Here is a 24,086-nt window from a genome sequence, read left to right as displayed (position 1 = left end):
TGAGGCAGTAATTGATGCAAAAGGGGCTTTTCCACGATATTCTAATCTTCTGAGTTTCACCTGTATATAGGGAGAGGCGGTCCTTGAGAATGTACTTATCATTTATTGTTATATTGTCTTTATGCTGAAGGTGTTGCGTACGACACACTAATGTTGAAGCACCAGTGCATGTGTGGAAATTACAGCAACCACCCCGAGCATGCTGGAAGAATACAAAGCATCTGGTCGAGGCTGCAAGAAAGTGGCTTGCTAAACAAGTGTGAGGTAATCAAAAACATGGCCACACAGATAGGTTTGATGTTAAGAGACGCAATATTATTAGCGTGTGTTTCTATTCCTTCTGTAAGCACCAAGCAGCTAGCCCTGTAAATATCCCTTGTGCTTCATGATATAAAATAAATAAACTATGGACTCATAGTGGATTCATGTGTGGATCATAATATCCACATACAAAAAATGACAGAAGTTATTTTTCCCCTTTTGTGACTCCATCCATGATGTACAGCTTCCATTTGAACTCTGAGGCATACATATCTTATTTGTGGGGGCACCACTAGAAGTGTTTGAACAATCATATTTCAGCATAAAATTATTTGGGGGGGGGGGACATAGGTTTTAATAATAACAATTACAATAACAATAACAATAACAATAATAAACAACTTCTCTCTTTCCTTTGCACAAGTGAGTGAACAAGTGCATATACACCACAAATTGAAAATGCAAATCTTCCTCAAAGATATAATTCCCAGCACCCTTTAACGAATTACGGTTCCCATGATTATTTGGGGGAAAGTAACATGCTTTACATGTATTGCGTAACTGTAGCTTTTTGTTATGTCAAAAATGGGAAATTATGGTGAATTGTTTCCAAACAAGATGTGATATGAACCCATGGTTTAAAGTTGGCTACCCTTGGCTTGTTTGGAGCCATTAACCATAGTCCCCCACCAGTTTAATCACAATGGGAAGTTGTACTTCAGTGCTTTCTGACTTGTTTCCCAGTTCACACGAAGGGAAGAGCAAAGCAGCTGCATGTGGGGTGTATGAGGCTCATTCATAACTTGGCCAGGATGTATCATCTAAATGCTGCCATTGTGAATCGATGGAGCTGATCCTTTCCTGATGTAAGAATGAGGAACCAGCAGGCCTCTAATGTGCTGCTAGATCGAGGTGCTGCTGGATTGGAGTCTCATTCTATAGAACCCCCAAACACTTAACCCAATAGCTGTGAGCCAGTTAGATTAGCAAAATGTCTATAGTGGGTGACTATAGGAAGGAAATAATCTTTAGGTAAAGGTAAAGGGACCCCTGACCGTTAGGTCCATTAGCAGACGACTCTGGGATTGCGGCGCTCATCTTGCTTTACTGGCCAAGGGAGCCGGCGTACAGCTTCCGGGTCATGTGGCCAGCATGACTAAGCCGCTTCTGGCGAACCAGAGCAGCGCACGGAAATGCCATTTACCTTCCCGCCGGAGTGGTACCTATTTATCCACTTGCACTTTGACGTGCTTTCGAACTGCTAGGTTGGCAGGAGCAGGGGCCGAGCAACAGAAGCTCCAACCTTCTGATCAGCAAGCCCTAGGCTCTGTGGTTTAGACCGCAGCAGATAACAAATTGATTGATTGATTGAGGTTTATGTGCCTTTTTTCCACAATGAGTTGTGCCGCAAACATTCAAAACATCAAAATACAAATTTATGAAAACGCAGAGCATGCCATTAAATTCAAAAATGACAGAAACCAAAAATTTAACAAACACAGAATAAATTCAGTTATATATATATTTTAAAGAAGTACATAAATATTTAAGTACATAAGTACAAAGTATTTAAGTGCATATATACAAAGCAAATGGAAGGTTTGACAATCAAGCGTCTGGTATTGGTTTTTCTGCCCTCTATTGAGTCTGGCTTAAATACAGTTCAGAGGGGAGGGGTCCTCTCACCAGACTGGAAGACATACAGCTGACTCCCATATCCTGACTCCAGAGAAGGCTGGCAGCAACAAAAGGCAAATGTTGAGGAGGTCAGTGGCGATCAGTCTCTTCCCCAGCTTCCAGGAAGTACCAAGTGCTGGCACAGGTCTCATTGCATCTAAAAGGGTGGTGCATTGGCTTCTATGGATGCAACTCCTTTGTATAATGTTTTTCCTCCAGGAGTGTTACATTTTGTATAAGTCATTCATTTTATCGTTCGGGATAAATAACTATAAGTAAACTGTTGCTGCAGTTCATGGTGCTGCTGCCTAAATTCAACCAGACTAGGTTAGATTTGACAGAAGCTAAAGAAAGGACTGTGATTATTCAGACAGAGATAAAAAAAGAAGGATTGTGTTTCCACTTAGAATCCACCGAACAATTGGACAACCTCAAACAATCTAGGAGCGCTGCTCTCATCACCGGATAAATGCTGTGAACTGAAAATATTCTGATTCTCTCTTAAGTCAATCATCAGGCTGTCATAAAGGTCATACTCAGTTCCCATAAGAAATGTATTGGCAGTAAAATAATGATATGATGGATATTGGGTGAAGCAAGCCAAGCTTTATGATGCCACATTCTTTACATGCAATCCAAGTTACATTTATTCTGAGCATTATTTTGACGTCTGTGCTGATCAAAGCTTGATCATACATTTGCATCTGATTGAGCTGGTAGAACTTTCCATCCAGCTTTTTGAAGCCTTGGGAAAAAATGACAGAGAGCTGGTTTTTCCAGGTGCTAGATCTATGGGTTCACTACGCTTTTATTTATGGGGCTCATAAACAATGAGTGCTGGGCTTGGCTTTCCGACATCGTGAAACACAAGGCAGGAGCCTAGGATTTGAGCAACCTTGTGAAAATAGGAGATTGGCGCAATCACACACACACATTTGATCTTGGTGGCTCCTGTGTTTAGCAGTGCAAGTAGTAATCCTCTGCCTTCTGCTCCCCGGTGAAGCTTGAACCCATTCACAGATAGCTACCTATGTGTATCCTCTCAGCTTTTTTGACTGTTCCATCCACCACCTCCACCACCCCAATTCCCTCAGCAACCTGGTCCCACCAGCTACACCAATCTTCGTCTTGTGGCCTCTACATGGAAGCTGTTCCAAATGCTTCCATTTGATATTGTGGGCATGTGGTGTATACCTCTACTTGCTGAAGATCTGTGGTTTAAAGTCACCATGCCAGTCCTATGGATGTGTGATAAAAGTGTGGAAAATGCCCAACACAATGTCAAGGTGGAATGTGGTTAAATGACGTCTTCTGGAGAATCCACCACATGGAGATAGTTTTTGACACTCTACATAGGGGCCATGATGTTTAGATCAGCAGAGGAGCCTGGGACCAATGGGCTACTGCTTCTTCCCTGCTCATGCTCATCTTCATGTCCTGGCCTCTCGCTTTCCTTTGTTTCTTTATGAAACTTTTATTGTTTCACTATTCCCTGCTACTTCTGTGGCCTACAAGAACATGCACTGGGAAAGAAAGGGCCCATTTTCTGTTCTGTGCAGCTAAAGGGTAGCCCCTACACAGAGTTGCTCTGTGATCATCTAGAGGTGTTTCTCTGCTGTATCACTTACCGTAAGACCAACTTCATATATGTGCAGACAGTATATGTATTGCAGATATTAATATTGCACAGTTTGAAGTGTCTGGATGCATAAAATCTGATTCCTTCTGGAAATGAAGCATTGCCCAGACCAAGTAAATATTATTCAAAACTTTACTTGCAGAACTTTCTTCATAACAAAATTAAAACATCAAATGATACATCCAAACAATTCCATAAGACATACGCCAGTAAAATGCACAAGCTCAGCTTCTTACAAAATATGAAATAATTCCAAACAGTTCCTAGAAGCAAAGGTCTGCATTCCAGCCTGCATCAGGCTGCTTACCTGTAGAGATTCACTTACATCCTTCTTCCACAAAGTCTAGGAACAAAGACACCCTTCCAAGATGGTGATTTTGAATTCAATAGCCTTCTATGTGATCTAAAGTTTAACACTCAAGTGTTAGCTACTAGCGAATGACAACAGTTGATTATCCACTTAGTTAAAGCTCAGAGAGCCCATCCTTGGCCCGAATATAGCCCCATGGAAAATCCCCATGTTAAAGCCTTCATTAATGCACATAGCCATTCACCATTTCAGTGTCAAATAATTATACTTAGCAAAATGCACTAGAAAGCACAAGCACACATGCAACAAGCACACAACTTGCTCCCTGTGCCTTGTCACATATCCCTACGTATTAGGATGTGACGAGATATATTTTTGGTTAGCCTGGACTTCCAATGGGATAGGCGCTGCAGTGAGCCATCCTTAAAATATACAATGTGAAAACCATGATGCTCTTGTGAGCATTAAAAAAGAATTAGATGAGGGTTGCAGTCCCTAAGCATATTTAGCAGGAAGCAAATCCCCCTGAACTCAGTGGGACTTTGGTCTGGGTAAACATGTTGAGGATTGGACTGCAAATCATTCAAAAGGTCTTTTAAAATTTAAAACAACAGTCTAGCTGTTGTTCTTATCTCCTTAAGTACAGTGAGGTTTATGGTACTTCAGTGTGTCTGGACTAATAGACAAAAGTGCTACAATGACTAATAATTACCCCAGCCTCTTAAATATTTTAATTAGCTTTCTTATAGAATACACAACCCTCAGTGGAAATGGAAGGGGTCTTCCACAGTACTGGCCACCTGGGGTTTCTTCGTTGATTTGCTATGCAGTCATCTGAAGCCCATTCCAGGAAAAACATTTATATTATACCACATCCCCTTTGCCTTCCTTCAAGAAAATACATACATACAACTTTTAGGAGAGCAAGAGAACGTTATCAATCACCTGACGTATGAAGAACACTGTAGCTTTGTTTGTTATTTAAGCAGCCCCAGAAGAACCATTTATTGTCTTCACAAAGTAACATTGTGTTCTCGACTTTAGGCAACTGTGCCTCAGACATCTTTCCTCAGCTGTGAGTTCTCTTAGAGTTCTGGGAGAGGTGGAGAAATCAGTTATTTAAAACCCCATTGTGAAGTTCTTTAGACTGTGAAGCTAAAGTACCGTATTAAGTTGGAAAGAAATTTCACTGAAATGAGAGTCTATGCTAACATTTCAACCAAAGCATATTTTGAAGTAAACTGAGGGGTGCCAGAGTGGGAAGAGAAAAGCTCTTCAGTCATGGTGCTGCAAACTAGTTCATCCTTGGAAATTTGATGGAAGCTGAAATGGTTTGAAGATTAGCAACATAAAGGGAGAAAATATTATACCTTCCCTAACTGAAATAAGTTTCTTCTAAATAAAGGTGTTTCAGAGACGTCTTTGGATAGCAAAATCCCCCTGAATTATTGGGTACGTTTCAGTTTCAAATTGTAGAAATAAAATAGAGGCTTCCACTACTACATTTGGAGACTGTTTTGTGACTTAACTCAAAGTTTTAGGGAACATAGTCCATTTTTTTAGGCAAAGGCAAGGCTAAATCCTGAATTCAGTCTATTATATCAAGTCCTGTTGACAGTCGCAGAAAATACCCTCTTCCCTTAAATGTTTATTGGCCTTTGAAAACAAGCAATGTTTGCATTGGAATACTAGTAAGGAGTATAAATCTTTTGTGCAGTTTCTTTCTGGCTCCTGCTGCAGAAACAACATTCAGAGTTTGGTTACCAGAATTTCTTTCAAATGCTCTTGATTTCTTACTAGGCAAAGCCCTGTTACGTCTCCGGTAAGCAATTGTGAAGAAAATCCAAACATGCCATTAGCAGGGCAAGAAAATGATGTCTCCGGAGGAGGCAACTTTGTAACTGAAACAAGACAGAGAGAGTGGAACAGCAGATTAATGCAACGTGATCAAAGGCATGTGAAAATATTGACTGTATTTTATCAGTATAAAGAAAAATAGATCCCTGAATTTTAACAGTGCTAGATTCCAGAAAGGCAGCTTCCTATGTTACCTACGCCAAATGTTTATCAGTATAAAATCATTTTGCCTCTAAAGAAGTCTGATTTAAACACATTGGGAATAGCATTTTCCCTGATAAATTTATCAGTTCTGACCGCAAGTTGTGTTGACTTGCTCTATTTCATCTTAGCAAAGACCTGCAAGGGGCCAGAAGCAGTTACTTTAACTTCCCATGTGGCTGGCACTACTGGCCAATGTTAGGGATGGAGGAGAAATTCAGTTCAGGTCACATTTAAAGGTAAATCTGGGCTTCTTGGCTCCTTGCTTGTCTGCCTTCCCTGGGATGCTTGTCCATTCTCCCTCCTGTCTGCCTCCCTGCCTCCATCCACGGGCGGAGGAAGAGGAGTGTGGAGGGAGTGCACCGCCCCTGGCAGCGCAATCTCGGCAGGTTGCCATCCCAGCTGCCCCCCTGCTCCCATTGGGCACCCTGCCCCCATAGGCGGCATGCCCCACCCCAGGACGTATGCCACATCCCTACGGGTGGCACCCCCACCCCCAGGACGTGCATTAGCCCCGCCCCCGCCTGCTCTCCACCCCCCCCTAGTGCTGGAGCATGAAGCTCCGCCTTTGCCTCCATCTTCTCCTCCAGTGCAGCTGTGATGGACCACCCAAAGATGAGCCACTCTCAGAATTCTGCCATCATTCTGTAGTTTGCAGCACCATCTGTTGGCAGCCACATGAACAACTGCTGCATGACGACACTCTTACATTCTTATTATATCAAAGAGAAAAGAGAAGTTTGCACTACAATGGTGGTGAATTTTCATGAGGGCTTTAAATAATAATAATCACAAAGTTAATAATAATCACTAAATTGAAGACTAAAAATGAGAAGCAGAGAAACCAGAATCAATAGATTAATCCATCCCTACTGACCATAAATGTGGTTTCGTGAATAACTGCACTCACAATCAGATCCCCTTCTCCCTTCTCCCCTACTGTGCCCCTTGACTGTCCACATCTACATTGATTAAAAAATATGTGAAACTGATTGATGAAGAGTTATATTATTCATCTAGTCTACTATTGTCTGTTCCAACTGAAAGCAGCTATCCAGCATCTCAGCCTTGGTACTTGAGATCCCCTTGTCAGTGGAGATTCCAGGGATTGCAAAGCATGACCTACTATGGCCACTGTACTTAAAAGAAGGCACATTTTCTAGGAATGGAATTCAAACTCACCTCTCCTGTTTCCTGTTACATTGTTCTTTCCCACTGAGCTGCCAGTGGGAACTGTGTCCTTGAACTCTTGCTTCCTGGATGAAGAATGGACAGGTGTGTGTGTAGAAATCCTCTGACTTTTGTGTGGCTGCACAATGATAAGAGTCACCTTTATTGCCCTGCCTACATCTTTGCCTCTGGACCTGCCCATGAAACTATACAGGCCCTATAAGGACAGCCATGAGAGAATGTGGTCCTCAAGCTGAAAATTGTTGCCCACTCCTGTTCTAGATAAACAAGATTGACCATCGACCATTCTACAAGAATGATAAACCATTTCAGCTTCCATCAAATTTCCATGGACAGACTCTTTGCAGATCTGACTCTGTGCATCAGATATTGTGAATAAATGACTCTCCAATGCAAATATCCTAAAAACATATTAATTAGAAAACATGTTGTTGTTTTTGGATTAACTTAGGGCAGGAGTAGTCCACCTGATGCTCTCCACATGTCATTGGACTACAATTCCCATCTTTTGTTGTCGGGGATCAGGGATAATGGGAGTTGTAGTCCAACAACATCCGGAAGGCACCATACTGACTACCCCTGCCTTGGGACAAAACTAAATGTAACCTCATTCACACTATGAACAATTGTTTGAATGGGCTTCTAAAGTGTAAACAGCAGACATGGAGGTTCTGACCAAGACCCTGGTGGGGTACGGAGAAGGCTTTAAACCTTTGGTCCTTGCTGCAATCCCACTCTGGATCAGGGCCTTTGGTGCTAACTAATCGTAGAGTTGTACGGTACCCACAAGCATCATCTAGTCCAAAACCCCTGCAATGCAGGAATCTCACTAAAGCATCCATGACAGATGACCATCCAACTTGTGCTTCAAAACCTCCAATGAAGGAGAGTCCACAACATCTCAAGGGAGACCATCCCATTGTTGAACAGCTCCTATTGTCAGAAAGCTTTTCCTGATGTTTAGTCAGAATCTCATTTCTTGTAACTTGAAGCCATTGGTAATCATGTGACTGGTGTCCCTGTGGTTTTGCATGGAAGGGGAGGGGAAACCTGTCTGGGGGTGGGACATTTATTTTTTGCATGCAAAGTACTGTGTTATTCTAACATGTTTGATTTACCACGGGACCAATGCATTTGTTAAAACCATCCTTGCTTTTCCTTTCTTGAAGAATATTAAACAAAACCAGTCTCACATTCTCATATGATGCAATTGCTGCCCATGATTAATCCTATTTAATGTTATTTTGGATTTGTTCCCCCCCCACCACTCCCTGTCTTCCTTATATTATCGGTGGAATATTGTAGACCTCTGCTGCTTTCTTTCAGCGGATCCGAGGTCGAAAAGCCAGTCTGGAAGAAATACAGCTGGTTCACTCTGAACATCATTCACTGCTGTATGGCACCAGCCCCCTGAACAGACAGAAGCTGGACCCCAGGAAAATCCTAGGTCTGTAAAGGGCTCTATTCTACTGAGAACAGCACATTCCAGCACTGTCATTAGTCATAGCTGGTGTCAGTTTAAAATACTTGGCAAGCCGTATAACAAAAAAGAAAGAAAAAAAGTATCACTTTTTCCAAATGCATTGCATTGTAGAAAGAGAATGTTGCAGCAGCAGCCAACACAGATTAGGAAAAGGTCCTTGCCGGAAAGTAGAGATCTTTCTCTTTCTATCTCTTTGTCTCTGCTTTCTTATCCTCTGGACATTAACCCTTTTGTGGCAATGATATTTAAATTGCATGGGCAAATAGAACCCTGAACATAAGGCTGTTTCTTATTTCACAGGACTCTTCCTTGCCATGCAGCCAGTGGCGGAGCTTCATGCTCCAGCACCGGGGGGGGGGGGGGCAGAGAGCAGGTGCCATATTCCTAATTATGGCAGCCCACCGGGATCGCGCTGCTGGGGGCAGTGTGCTCCCCCCGCACTCCTTTTCCTCCGCCAGTGCATGCAACAGGAAGGGAGCAGAGGGATAAGGCAGGACTTCTGCAGGCCCGAAACAAGACATTTTAAAGTGTTAGTCCTAGGAGAAGGAGCATGCTGCATGTACGAAAATTTCTTTGACTAGCACATGCTGAATACACCTGAGAACACAACACGCAGTAATGCTTAGTTCTGTCAGCCCAATACATTTTGATGGCCAAATGGTCCAACTTCCTTGCTAGAACCAACATTCCAAAGACTATTGCTGGACTATTTGGCCACAAAGAACCTAAGAACAAACTAAGTGCCCAGCCAGATCAGACTCAAAGTCCAACTAGCCCAGCACTTGTGTGCTCATAGTAGCCAACTGGATCCTTATGGAAATCCCACAAGCAGGACGTGAGCATAATGGTCGTCTCCCACTCATGTTCCCCAGCAGCTGATCTTGGAGGAATTGTTTTGGGATGAGAGTGAGGCGCTGGTCACATGATTTTCCCAGGAGCACGTCCTAGAAGATGCATGTCCCAGTTTGGGGCTTGAAAAAGTTGGAGGATATTAGGGATGGCATACTTCAAAAAGTGAAAATCCAGACACAAAAGTTTTTGAGCTTTTTTTTTTTTGGCCAAAGTTGTTGAACTTTTTTTAGTTTTTCCCAAAATCTATTTCCCCCCCCCCCCAAAAAAGTTGAACTCTAGTAGATAGTGAAAGAACATTCATATTGTACAAGACTCTGCTATGTGGTTTAAAAAAATGCCACTACCATAAAAGCAAAACACCCAGGTTTTACAAAACATCAGTAAAGAAAGGTTCAAAGAGGAGTTAAAAAGAGACTTACAGAAAATAGATTTTGAGCCTGATTTAGCAATGTGAATAAATACTTTTTCGTGAACTTTACATTAAGAAGTAAATTCAAAAACACTACAGCAGAAATTAGAAGATGGTTAAGTATGTGTTCATATCCTGGTGTCATTTAACTGAGCATCTACTTAAGAGGTTTCCTAAACCAAATGTAACTTTAAAAAATCCTTTAACATGCTGCCTTTGACAACTTATAGTTCATTACAATGTGCCATACAACATTACATCTTGATGTGATGTAAATTATCATGATTTTCAAATTGGCACCATACCATGTTCCTTTAATAAGCACAATTCAGAACAATTGCCCATTTTCAGTTTCCATTCCTCCCCCACCGCCACCCTGACGAACATAGCATTTCTAAAAACCAACTATTCCTAATTATGGCAAATTTATAAATGCCAAAATTATGTGTCAGGCCATCACAATGGCTAATGCTTCATTTTAAGCAGAGCTGACATTCTAAAGAATCTGGACAGTATGTGTGAATATATTACAGCTTTGAAGCAAGTTTTTCATGCTCTTACCAGAGTCACCACTGGCCTGAAGTGATGATAATGAAAACCACTAAGGACCTCCAGACCTCTCCTGGTTTCTATTAACTTGCAACCAATGGCAGATATTCCCATACACAAACACTGGCACGTGACCACCAAACCATCAGCTTTCAACAGAAGTGAGCCTCCAAAGATTGCAAATTCAGCCACAGAAATAATTCGATAATGAGACTTTACGCAATACTGCTTTCCTGGAACCAAGGTAGACAAACCAGGGTTCCAGTTGCTGCTTTAACTGCTTTGGAAGTTTCCTAAATGTCAATATTTTTGACTCTTATCGAAGAGTATTTGTAAATCTGCCACTGCATTGCACAAAATTTTATCCCGTTACAAATGTGCTGACTGGGGCTGATAGGAATTGTCATCCAAAACATGAAGTACTATCTTAATTCTTACTGTTTTCCCCTCTTTTTTTTATATAGGTAGTGTGCCTCAGAAACTATTTTCGTTGTTGCCCTGCGGAGGCCTTGGGGTAAGTAGGTTTCTCTTTGGTGTAGTAAGGTAGCATAAAGAAGCTTTCTGCTGGGTAACTCAATGGTGTATATATACTGTATACTCTGGTTACACATTTTGGGAGCTAGATGCAAAATCGATCGGGATCATGATGCTAAGCTTCGCAATATGTGGATGGTTTTGCCATATCGTTCTAACCAAGTTACAACTGTCACAGTTCTAGCACTCCATACAATGCCCTGGTGTGCGAATGCAAATGAATACACGACAGGCACACATTTGTCTTCAACTTCATTGGGGATACATTAATAATAAACAATGTAGCCTTGGCGGAGGAAATGTGATCATGCTGCCTTGTGTATCTAAACTCAAGCTACTGGAATACGATCAATGTCGCCTTTGCATTAGTGCCAGGTTCAGTCATTGGGATTCCTTAATCATAGAATCACAGAATTGCAGAGTAGGAAGGGACCACGAGGGTCATCTAGTCCAGCCCCCTACAATGCAGGAATCTTTTTCCCGACATGGGTCTTGAATCCACTGCCCTGAGATTAAGATTCTCATTCTCTGCTGATATGTGGCTGTATGGATAGATTGTAAGAATGACTTTGTTACTCAGTGTATGCCAAACTCAATGAAACATATATTATTGATATATAAACACCTCAGTGGGCAAGAATGGACAATTCTCTGCCTCCAGAAACCTACAATTAAAATAAGGTGGGACTTATAAGTGTAGCAGGTCCTGCCCTGTGGAACTCACTGCCAGTGGACGTTTGGCAAGATTCACCCCTGCCTTCTTTTAGATAACATCTTAAAATTATTTTAATTAGACAGGCCTTTGAAATGTGAAATTTTTTTAACCAACTGGTATTTGTAGATTTTTAAAATGCTTTGTGCTTTCTAAGGTGTTTTTATTGCTGTTGTAAGAGGGACGCGGGTGGCGCTGTGGGTTAAACCACAGAGCCTAGGACTTGCCGATCAGAAGGTCGGCGGTTCGAATCCCCGCGACGGGGTGAGCTCCTGTTGCTCGGTTCCTGCTCTTGCCAACCTAGCAGTTCAAAAGCATGTCAAAATGCAAATAGGTAAATAGGTACTGCTCCGGTGGGAAGGTAAACGGCATTTTCGTGTGCTGCTCTGGTTCACCAGAAGCGGCTTGGTCATGCTGGCCACATGACCCGGAAGCTGTACGCCAGCTCCCTCAGCCAATAAAGTGAGATGAGCACCGCAACCCCAGAGTTGGTCATGACTGGACCTAATGGTCAGGGGTCCCTTTACCTTTACCTTAACTTTGGTATGGTGTGTTGATGCTATGTAAATGATAAATAACGCAACAGCAGGAGTAATGGTCAAATATCAGTACAAGCTAAATCAAATTCATATATCTATATGTATATATATTGATATATATGTGTGCATGCACCCATTTGTGTGTAGTGATATAGATCTATCTGCCATCTATCTATGATTTATTAATAGGAAATAAAGAAAGAAAGGAGAACAGGGCCTCTGATAGCATAATCAGATTCCAGCTTCAAAACTTCTGTGGCATTTGAGTTGTTGTCATTTATAACTTGGAAGTGAACCTGCCCAAAATTCCCTGGATACACACAGAGAAATTGATAACAGACTGCCTCTTTTATGACTCCAAGGAGGCCACACCAATCACATCACTATTGGCAGTCAATATGATTTTTGACATGCTGTAAAAAAAAAAAAAAGCAAGCGAGCAAGCATAAAAGGTCTTACGGCATTTGTTTAGATGAAGAATGGGCTCTCAAGCTGTGCCGGGGCAAAGTTTGGGTTTCAGTCCTGGTACCCCGGGGATTGTACTGCAGACAAAAGAGAATTCCACATTTATCTTATAAAACAAGGCAGCTGCCCAATCCAACGATGCTTAAAAAATAAAGAAGGGAGGAGGAGGCCGGGAGGAGCAAGCAGAAAAGGAAAGGTCAATGCGCAGTGTCAGACTTCCAAGCTGAATGATCTCAGGAAGTGCCAATGTAACACCTTGCAGGAATTCAGGCAGGCAGAGCAGAAGTGTTAAATTAGGCTTAGCTGCAGACTTCAATGTGCCAAACGCTGTATCCCCTTGGAGTCAGCCAAGCTTCTTTCAGCAGATCAGAATGATTTGATGTTTGTGCTACAAAAGTACCTCTCTGGGGGGGGGGGGGAGTGAAGGTGCATCAACCCTTCTGATTTAGGGAAAAAATCTTTTTAGGAAAGGACCAAGCAACATCTTTTGTGCAGAAGGATACACTGGTGATATATCGTGAGCCAGAAAGTTGTGGTTCTTTTGCGTGGTTTATTTGCATGTAATTGACATTAGCTGCTTATGATTTCCATGAACATGGTGGATGCCAACATCAATGGGCACATGTTTAGAACTCCTTGGAGAAGAATATTTTTTTCTTCTGCTATTCTTATCCTCCGTGTCTGATAAAGCACTGGCTATGTAAGAATGGGGGTGGGGGGAAAGAACCACCATTGGAATCCTGAGAATTATACTGTTAAAAGTTTTGTTTTTTATGTGCCTCCTTTTTCTACTACTTTATGGTTTCATTTTGGTTTTGGCATAAGATTTCCCTTTGCATTTCATGAAATGGCCAGAAATACTTCCCATTTCTTTTTTAAAAAAAAAAATTCTGAAAGTTTTAGTGCAAATAGGATAGGAAAGTGTGTTTGTGTGTGTGATAGCACAATGCTCTGGAGGCATAGCTTGACCACTTCTGATTTAAGACAAGTTCACAGTACACCTGGTTTCGAGTATTTCTTTTATGATTCTCATGCAGAGGTGAAGCAACTGCCCTTCTCCATTGATAACAGACGCATTCAGGAGCGATAGTGACAAATAAATATATTAGTTCATGCCTTGCTTTGGCAGCAGCCCTACTTATCTGTTCCCACGTACTTAGGGATACAGAATGAGGTCTTCCATTTCAGGTCCACATCCCAGGTAACAGGTACATTCTGCTATTTATATTTATTAGTAGTTTGCATCATACATTTACACCTATTATTATTTCATGTTATAGCAAGTTTCTAGAGACTAGATTATGAGTCTTTGTAAACTGTGTTTCTAAAGGAACTTTTGTTATTGCCAAATGCCAATGTGTTTGCATTATTAAGTTTGTTATGAATAAAAAATCATTTTAAGTTAGAGCTTAATAATTACTTCACTGTTGATATACTTCTTCTTAATTGTATTTCAGTTCAACAATTACTTTGATAAAATACATATTTTGTTATGTGCAAATGGCTTTAGATACCTATTAGATCCATAAATTACCATACAGCATATATTCAACACAGAAAACAGCGACAATTTGTTGTTGACAAAGGACAGCTGGTCATATAAAGGGCCCCATTACCTTCATAGCTTAGGGCCTCATCAAACCTAAATCCAACCCTGAACATATGACAAGCCATCCACTGACTTAAGTTCTGACATATACGTCTTTGCCTCTTTGGTCGTGTGAAAACTAAACACAAGTGGAGAAGCTGAACTTTTGGCTCTATAACAAAATGATGCATGCGATTGTGCAGCAATTTCATTGCTGTGAAATTTACCTAGCTATCCTAGGCATATTTATGTAGATCTAAGTTCTATGAAATCAGCGCAACTTGCTTCAGAGTGAGGAGGCTTGGAAAGACCATTTCAGACAAATGTCTTCACAGTAAGAAATTGTTAATTGCTGCCATCCGGGGACCCGTGCCCTGGTTCTTTTGCGGTGGGTCCTGGATTTCAGTAGCAGACAACATTAGTGGAGCAGCAGCAGCAGCGGTGCTCACCTGACCGCCCAGCAGCTGAGTCCCCACCCTGAAACGACAGCAGGCTTCTGTGCTAGATTGCGTCACCTTTCCTAGTGTTATGTACTGAGCTGAATCCTAGAACAATAGGATCCAGAATGCAGCAGTCTGATTAGTCTGCAGGAGCCACCCAATCCAGCTCCAGGTGGAAGTGAATCAGCGACCTAATTGGCCTGCAGGAGCAGCCAATCAGGCTTCTGGAGGAGGTGAATCCACAACCTGATTGGCCTACAGGAGCAGCCAGGAATTAGCCAGTCACGCAGGGCCCATTGTGTAAATAATGTGTATATAGCTAGACATTTGGGGAAATGTTCATTCATTGCTACTATGAGCTGAATAAAGAGCATGAAATTCACACTTGACTGCAAGTATATTTCACCTAGACTCATGGACTTCTGCCAACAAGGCCTGGGAATGGCAGGTTCTTTGATGACACTTGGATCTTAATGGCACACAGAGTTCTTAAAGGCAGGAACACTTTGGAAAAGGGATGGATTTAGTTTCTACTTGCTTGCCACTAAAGAGCAAAGCGGGTGTGTGTGTGTGTGAGTATTTTCTCTGGAAGCAAACGGCAAAGCGTGAGCCTCTAAAAGCTTTGGTACCTATGGAGACACATGGATTCAGTAAAGAAGGCATAAATCACCAGATGACATGGCAACTCTGTGGCTTCCAGAATGACTTCTCATTCTCACTGTGGATGATACCTGCAGATCCCTTCCCAAACCTGCATCCCTGTATCTGTGAGTTCAGAATCTATAAGAGGAAACCTGCCCAGCCATTTCCTTTGTTAGGGCATTGACCTCAGCTGACTAGTTAAGTACTTCCATGTACTTTAAAAAGAAGTCACCCTGTCACCAGTGAGGCAAATGGGGTAAGCTCCCTCACCTGGCTGAACATGAGATCACCGTGTATGGAAGAAGAAGAGGAGGAGGAGGAGGAGGAGGAGGAGGAGGAGCCTGAGTTTGGCTGATGCTGGAAGTTGGAGACACAGAGGCTCATATTTGCTCTTGACTAAAGCTGTGGCTCTTGACTAAAGCTGGAAACCCAATGAGGAAGCAAGGCCATCTGTCCTATGCTCAGCTTGTATATACATGTGCAAATGAAACCATATACAGTGGTACCTCTGGTTACAGACGCTTCAGGTTACTTCAGGTTTCAGACTCCGCTAACCCAGAAATAGTACCTTGGGTTAAGAACTTTGTTTTTTTCCAAAAAATTTATTGGTTTTCACAATATTATAAACAAACAAACAAACAAACAAACACACAAGACAAACAAACATAACAAACATAAATCGTAGCCTTATAGAAAATTACCGTTATTAACTTTGTTAGGTGACTTCCTCGCTTCCCCTTAGTTGAATTTCATTGCTTCAGTATGAGAACTTTGCTTCAGTATGAGAACAGAAATCACATGGCAGCAGCACGGCAGCAGTGGGAGACCCCATTAGCTAAAGTGGTACCTCAGGTTAAGAACAGTTTCGGGTTAAGAACGGACCTCCAGAACGAATTAAGTTCTTAAGTACCACTGTATCCCAGGGACACCACAGTCTCTGATGACCTTCATTCCAAGGAAACCTAACCCTGGCTAAGCACTGGAACCCCTGGAGTCTCTTGCCAGTCAGAGACTGGGGTGTGTGTGTGCAACACTAGCTTTCACTCCACACTTTCAGAGCACAAGAGTGCTGCTGAGAGTGTAGAGGAGAATAACTCATCTTCCTTTCAGAACATATTACATGGGCCTATTATTTCTGCAAGAGTTGCAGGTGTGGGGAGGCACACTTATGCAGGCTGTAGGTAAAAATCCGGTAGCTTTCACATGGGATAGATGTAAATTAATTTTTATTTAAGCCATTCAGCCTTTTTGAATAACTCCACACACACACTTCTGGGACAGGTAGTTTAATTTCTATCATCTGGGGCTTTCCTATGGTCTAGCTTTGTTACACATGCCAGTGATTGAGCTACGTAGGATGTATTTGGAAAAGCTCGAAACGACTATATTCATTCAGGAAATTCTGAATGAAGTAAATCCATATGTGCCTTAAGAGTCTTAGACTTCAGAGTGGGACGGCATATTCTGGCTTGTAACATTGTCATGAATAATTCTGCCTGTTTGAAGTGTTGCTGAAATATGAACAATGTTGATGCCTTAAATTTTAGTGTAGTTGTATTTCAAAACTTAAGTGTTGGCGCTCATTTTCCCTTGGATATATATTACCTATAGTGTTCCATTATCATTCAGATGGTGCAATGTTGGGTCAGACTGGTGGACATATGGAAGAGGGCTTTTTCAATGGGGGCCCCCACATTTTGGAGCCCACATTTAGGATTCAACCATCTCCATCATTGAACTGACAACATATTTGTTTACTATCAGCTTTTCAAAATCTTAAGGATTTTAGTTGTGCTGTCATTATGTTGCTGTTTTATCTTGCTATCACTGGCTTTTTAGCGCTGACCACGGTTTTAATGTTACCTCTGGCTGCCTCTGTTCGATTTGGTTGTGATAGTTTCCTTTTAGTTTTAACGATGATGTGTTTATAGTGACATCAATCTGTTGAATTTGTTTAATATATTTGGTTTTTGTATAAACCAATTTATATATAAACCAATATATAAATTTGTTTAATCTATATATTACTGCAAGTTGCCCTGAAAACTGTCCCCCCCAAAAAAGAGGGAATATAAATTTAATAAAAGTAAAATAAAATAAATTCTAAGGGACAGAGAAGACTAGTAATCATCAAGCCATTACTGGTGGCCTCCCATTTATGATCCAATTGGCCTGGGCCCACTTTTGCTCTGCTCCAATAAGTGCTGGGCAGCTGTCCTTCTTGATTACTTTAGAGTAATGTTACAGGGCTTTGGAGAACCATGGGAAATCACAATGGTAGCCACTAGAAGAATACAGCTAGCACCATCACCCTTGTCCTTATCAATGCTAGGATATCTGTGCTATCTATGGCAGTTTCTTGAAAATGGTTTCCTACCCTACTACAGCTCTTAATAGTCATCTCAGCAATTCTGCTATTGCAGAACCTTAAAAGCGCATCTATTTAATGCATATTTAAGCTTTATTGATCACTTACTGTAATGATTGTATCCAATTGCCATTCAGCCTCCTTAGCATATTCTCCTTTATATGCCTGCTAAGATTTCGTTTCATGTATGTGACGGAATGAGCTTGAGTCCACAAAAGAGGTTTGTTTTTGAAGGTACCAAATGTCTTTTTGGTTGTTTCTGCTGCTCCCATGAGTGAAATGTTAATCCCTGAGGAAGGTGATGCCCGTGGAGACCCCCCCTTATTTGTACAACTATCCCCCCCATCTGACCATCTAGATGACACAGCTGTCACCTGTGTTAGCTGGCAGTGGGAGCAAAGAGAGGAGACCATTTGCTCTGGACATTGGTGGGGTCCTCTCACAGTCATACCCCACAAATTTGACCTGCCTTCCCTGCCTGCTCACAGGTGCTAAATTGCAGACCCTTTTCTGATTCATGTTGGCAGCGACTTTGAAATTTCTCTTATTTTAGGAATATGAACCATAGTTGCCTCCCTCCAATACACTAAAAAAAGGAAAGGTGTTTGCTACAGCTTGAGTTCATTATAACAGAGCTTTCCTGTAAGCACATGCCATTTCATTGAAGCTTTTGTTCTGGCTTTTGCAAAAGCAAATTCTTTTCTTAGAAGTAAGGCCACTCTGAGCGTATGCTGCATCTATTACCGCGGCCTGGTGTCTAACGGGCCTGTTAGCTAGGGCCAGCTCTGGCCTATGTAATGCTGTTTGTAATGAGAAATCTAAACAGGGAATGGCAGTGAGGCATGACAGGAATGTGTTTCCATTGGAGAAGTTGGTGTAGAGAAAAAGTATAAGCAAAGCCATGTCCAGAAGGCCTTTTCAGCTGGCCAAGTCGGAAGACTAATGTTATTGTACATTGGCTGTCACCCTGCCAGCCCTCCCTCACTGATTTGTTTTCTCTTAAACTCTCTCTCTCTCTCTCTCTCTCTCTCTCTCTCTCCTTTCCCTCCCCCACCCCCTCTGCTAACTGTTTGCTCAGGTGGACAGTGACACCATTTGGAATGAGCTGCATTCGTCCGGTGCTGCACGCATGGCTGTTGGCTGTGTCATCGAATTGGCTTCCAAAGTGGCCTCAGGAGAGCTGAAGGTGAGGTCTGGGTTGCATTGTGTGTGGGAAAAGTGGGGCGGGGGGAGAGCTGAAAGCGATGTTGTTGTTCTGGGGTTGAAGGAAGGGGAGCGGAGACCGGAGAATGGGGAAGATGGCGGGTCACTAAGGTGTGGTAATCTAAATAGCCTCGCTTGGCAATCAGCAGATCGTTTTATTACTCGAAGCCTTCCAATTCACTAGAGAGAGTTTTGCTTGCCAGCGTACTACAGTATTATTGCAGTCTCTCTCTCTCTTTTTTGTTTTCCCCGCCCCGGAGTCAATTGCACAACCGTTGTCCGAGTTAGAAATGACTCAGAGGATGTACAGATCTGGCACGCCATTCTGAAATTCCCTTTTGAAATGAATTTTAAATAAATTATTATCGGGTTGAAAGCATGGCCTCAAAAATGCCACCCAAGGCGAAGAAAAGTAAATAATGGACCTGTGGGCTTTGAAGAAAGAAGGAAACTGTTGATTGGAAGGGTAATGGTGCAGGCTATGCCTTTCCATCAAACAATCGCAAATTCAAAGCACTTCCCCAACCCAAACTCGGTTTTTGAGCTTCCTTTCTACACGATCTGAAAAGAATGAGATACAAAACCCAAATTATCCCCAGTCTAAACAATTTATAAAACCTGCATGCTCGACAGACGTTGACATTTTGTTTGATGTTATAACAACCCGGTTTTAAAGGTAGGCCCTGTACAGCCCAAATGGTTAGATACCCCAATAAACTTTCTTGGACATGACACGCCATCAATACAATTGATGTTAGGTAAAATAGCAATGGATTTCACTCAGTGACCAAAGTCTACTGTTACGGTTCAGATCTGACGGCAAATGGAATTAAATGAAAAGTATGTAACTTTCTTTCACATGCTTACAGTTTCATGGTGATTTGGGGCTTTTTTGTTTTTCCTCCATTGGGGCAAATGCAGTGTGGGGTTGGGTGAATTGGAAGTGAAGGAGAGGGGGAAATGGCTTTGAGGGACCTCCTAGGAGATGGGGCACTTCCTGATACCTGCCCATCTATGCTAAACAGCTTGGGGGGGGTAAGGATAGGAGATTGAAAGAATGAGAAACTGCAAGAACTGAAATGGACAGGTTCTTTTGTTCCTAGCCGTGGCTACCATAGCCTTGGGACACCATCCCACAAAACCTGAACTGTAATGAACAGCTTACTTAAATCCCAGTGATTTCAGTAGGATATAAGCATGGTTCCATTAGCAGGTTATATTTACATGCTTACTGAGGAAGTCACTACACCTCAGATTCAATCACCTATCTGTAAAATGTGAAGAACAATGAAGACACTAAAGTACAGAGATCAAAAGCACCTTATTTATATGGTGTACAGGGATTTATATTGTAACCCATCTGAACATTTGCAAAATGGTGGCCTCTTGAGGACATATTGCATGGCGATGCTCTGGCTGTGCAGAAGGCTAATCATCTGAAGCCACCAGCTAAAAGGAATAGGCATCATCACTGCGACCTCTATTCTCCAGTTTTCCCAGTTGTTGCAGATACATGGTAACTATTCCTTCACTGGGTACAGGTCCATGAAAGTTTAACTATGGATACGTGGAATAATGTTCTACAGAGGCTCTGAATATGTCCTACTTTCTACACTTTTCAAGCCAACCATGCTGCAAGTTTCCCAAAGAAGCCACGGCCAATACATGTTTGCTTTATGTATCATTTATTTATTTATTTATTTAGATAGCTTGCTTCCTGCTGTTCAGTTTAATTTTTTCAATGAATCCCTCAAAGCTGAAAATAAGCATAAAATCCAAATAAAATAACAAAACAGTAAATAGCTTGGGTTCTCTCTGAGAGAGTCATACTCTGAGTAAACCCGGATGAAATCGATGGACATTGACTATGAGTTTGACACTGAAACAACCCATTAAAAACCAGCATAGAATACAAAACATTGCGATAAAGCATAAAAGCAGTAGTAAACATTAAAATCATTACTTAGTTTAAAGCAGGGGCAAATAATTCAGTTTTGTACAGGTGTTGAAAGCTTAACATGAGAACAGCCTTCCATTATGTAGGTGCCACCACTGAGAAGGCCCTGTTGCTGATAGACTGTCTACCCTGCAAAGAAAGCCACCCACACAATTGCCTTTGTGGAAGTTTGCAACATGAATCACAAATTCATACGGGTACAATCAGTCCCTTACATATTAATGCCCAAAGCCATAAAAACCCCCAACACACCAGCATATTAATTTTTGTCTGGAAACACACAAGAACCGTCAGTGGAAGAAGATTGGAAGAAATTTAAAGATTATTTACAGAGATACTGTAAAATTAATGAACTTTAGAATAATGTTGGATTAAAATTAAGAGGTTTCTAGCTGTAATGGGTTAAAAGAATATGAAAAAAATGGGTTTATAAAAGTAAAATTTCAAGATCACAACAATTTAAGAATAAAGATTTGGGTAGAATAAAGAGGGAAACAAATTGCTGAGCTAATAAATTGAATTGGAATACAAAAAAGAGAGGTATGAGGAGGTCCAAGAAACAAGTAAATGAAAAATAATGTGATGGAAAGGTTTTTTTTTTTCTTTTTCTGTTTGTTTTTATTTTTTGTAATGTAAAAATCTTAATAAAAATCTTATATATATATATATATATATATATAAGAAACACACAAGAACCTCATGGAGCCATTTTAATGCAGGTGAACACGGCTTCCTGTGGCTAGTTCCCGGCAATGACCTAGCTGCCAGATTTTATAGCAATTTATAGGAAATGCCTTGTATTAACTGACTTGGGCTATGTACAGACTTGGGCTATGCACGTGATTTCCACCAAAGAAGCCTAGGAACTGAAGTGTGTTAAGGGTGCTGGGAAATGTAGCTCCATGAGGGGAAAACTATAGTTTCCAGGATTCTTTGAGGCAAGACACGCGCTATAAATGAAAGATGTGTATGCAGACGTACATGCTCAAAAATAATAATTTAGACTTCCATTTTTTCCTGCTTAGAAAGTATAATTGGGATGATGAATATATCAGAATTTAAAAGCTGGCCTAGATAAGAATAATCAGACATGCTTTATGTGCAGTTGACACAACCAGGATTTGCTGCAGGACCTTTATTGCTTATCTCCCAGGATTTATGGGGTCTTTCACATCGTGGATTTACTCTTCACTGTTTATCTCTGTGTAATGAAGAGCTTTAAAAACAAAGTTGTCAATCAATCTATTTTTTCAATGGCCACTGAAGTAGCTGCAGTAAAGCAACAAATACTTACATGGGTTGGGGGGGAGCCCTCGTGGTTTCCCCTCACCCATATTTATTTGCAGTTTATTTTAAGAAGAAGATTTAAAAGATTTCCAAATGGAATGTTTGTCTGGAACTGAATCCTGCAGATCAAGGTCACGCACACAGTGTTACAGCAGAATACCAACTGCATTACAATTTGAGAACACAGTGTCGTTAAAATACTATGGGACTCGGGGACTATAAATCACTCTTTTATTTGCCTTCAGAGGCACCAGGGAAGGTCAGCAGAGGATAGCCACAGGATGACACACTTTTATCCCAAATTAACATATTCATTTAGAATAGCTATCACCCTCTGGTCCTGTCCTCACAGTCACTAATACAGATCCATCAGCTTACACCTAATGTCCTCCTTCAGACATCCATCTCGTTGCCACTCCTAATACCTTGGGTGTATGAAAAACACACACCAGGAATCAAATGGGGATTAGCTTATGCGGTGAACAAGCACGCACAGTGCAGATTTTTTATGAAGCCTGTTCAAATGTTCTTGCTTCTCATTTCCTCTGTTGTTCTCCTTGCTCCATTCACCAGCTATCATCTCCTCTTGTAACCTTGCAGTATACATGCTTTGGGCTTATGCTATGCCTACAACCAGAACAACAAAGAGCCTTGTGGCACCTTAAATAGGCTTACTATGGCATAAGCATGAAGTGTTATCCTCGGTTGAAGGTCTTGATGGACATGGGGGGTGAGGGACCGTAGACACTGAAGCGGAAGAGCCAGAGCTCAGTGGTAGAACACTGCTTCACATGCAAAAAGGTCCCAGGATCAATCCTCACCATTCCCAGATCATAGGACCATGGAATCATAGAATTGGAAGGGACCCCTGTCAGTCCTCTAGTCCAACTCTCTGGAATGCAGGAATCTCAACTAATGCATCCATGACAGGTGGCCATCCAACCTCTGCTTGAAGACCACCAGTGAAGGAGAGTCCAGATAGGGCTGGGAATGTCCCCAGCAGAAACGTGGAGATAATTGGGTATAGGATTGCTGCAGTCAAAGTAGACATTAGGGCTGCAATCTTCTGCCCATTTACTTGGTTACACATTCATGCAGAAGAGTTCACAACATTGATTTTAAACAGCAATCTATTATGGATTTGTTTACATGAACCTGTACATATTTTTAAAATGAAAGGAGGAAGGAATCAGCTATGATTTCACTATTTTGTCCACTTAGGCTTCATTTTTAGGCATACCTGGTAATAAGTCCCATTGATCTAAACGGGACATATTTCTGAGTAGGCATGTGTAGGATTCCACTGCTAATATATGGAGACTTCCCTATGGTCACATAACATGCCTGTGGTATAGCTGAACAGTGAGCCAATTTATCAAAATCTAGGCTATTCCCACCACTGGACTCCTTGTACAGATATGCCAGATTCTATACTATGACCTGGAAATACATTTAATTTTTTGAACGAAATGAATCCTTTGTGTCCTCTCCTCCCATCTTACGTAAGTCTCAGATCAGCAACGTAACTTGATAACTGACCAAAAAGCAGGGGAATCTGATTGAAACCCTGAATCCGTAGCTATAATAAACATCTCTCCATTCCATTTGAAATCCCTTGTGAACTATTTGGTCTTTTTTATTGTTCCTGGCTAATGGACAGAATACCAGCTGTGAAACTGTAAAACAATACAGCCTACTTGAATCCCACTTTAAGGAGAGATAGTAAATGGCTTCTTTGGGTTAGGAGAATGTTGCCTCTACCTGTGGAATCTGAACAAGAATATTTTCCCACATATAAAAGTGGGTGAAATCATCCATCAAAACCAAGCTTTTTCTATTGTTATGTGGGCGCAGTTCAGGGATATTTGGCATATCACTCTACATTTTAAGCAGGACCCTAGATCACTGGTGTGTAAGCATAT

At 41.5% G+C, this 24,086-nt stretch overlaps 1 protein-coding gene across 4 annotated transcripts in view; it reads left to right on the top strand.

Moving 5' to 3' along the window:
• The window catches only part of HDAC9 (histone deacetylase 9), a 466,741-nt gene that overhangs the window by 339,344 nt on the left and 103,311 nt on the right, over nucleotides 1-24,086 (top strand). For all 4 annotated transcript variants that reach the window (XM_083578505.1, XM_083578499.1, XM_083578500.1 and 1 more), the window contains 4 exons: nucleotides 131-264; nucleotides 8,463-8,583; nucleotides 10,894-10,943; nucleotides 18,796-18,903. In XM_083578505.1, coding sequence (XP_083434631.1) covers nucleotides 131-264; nucleotides 8,463-8,583; nucleotides 10,894-10,943; nucleotides 18,796-18,903 — 413 coding nt within the window. The remainder of the gene's footprint in view (nucleotides 1-130; nucleotides 265-8,462; nucleotides 8,584-10,893; nucleotides 10,944-18,795; nucleotides 18,904-24,086) is intronic.

Source organism: Podarcis filfolensis, assembly GCF_964270895.1.
Source record: "Podarcis filfolensis genome assembly, chromosome: 12".
NCBI classification, from domain to species: domain Eukaryota; kingdom Metazoa; phylum Chordata; class Lepidosauria; order Squamata; family Lacertidae; genus Podarcis; species Podarcis filfolensis.
Note: the sequence above shows the minus strand (reverse complement) of the source record. Positions and strands in the feature narration are given on the sequence as shown.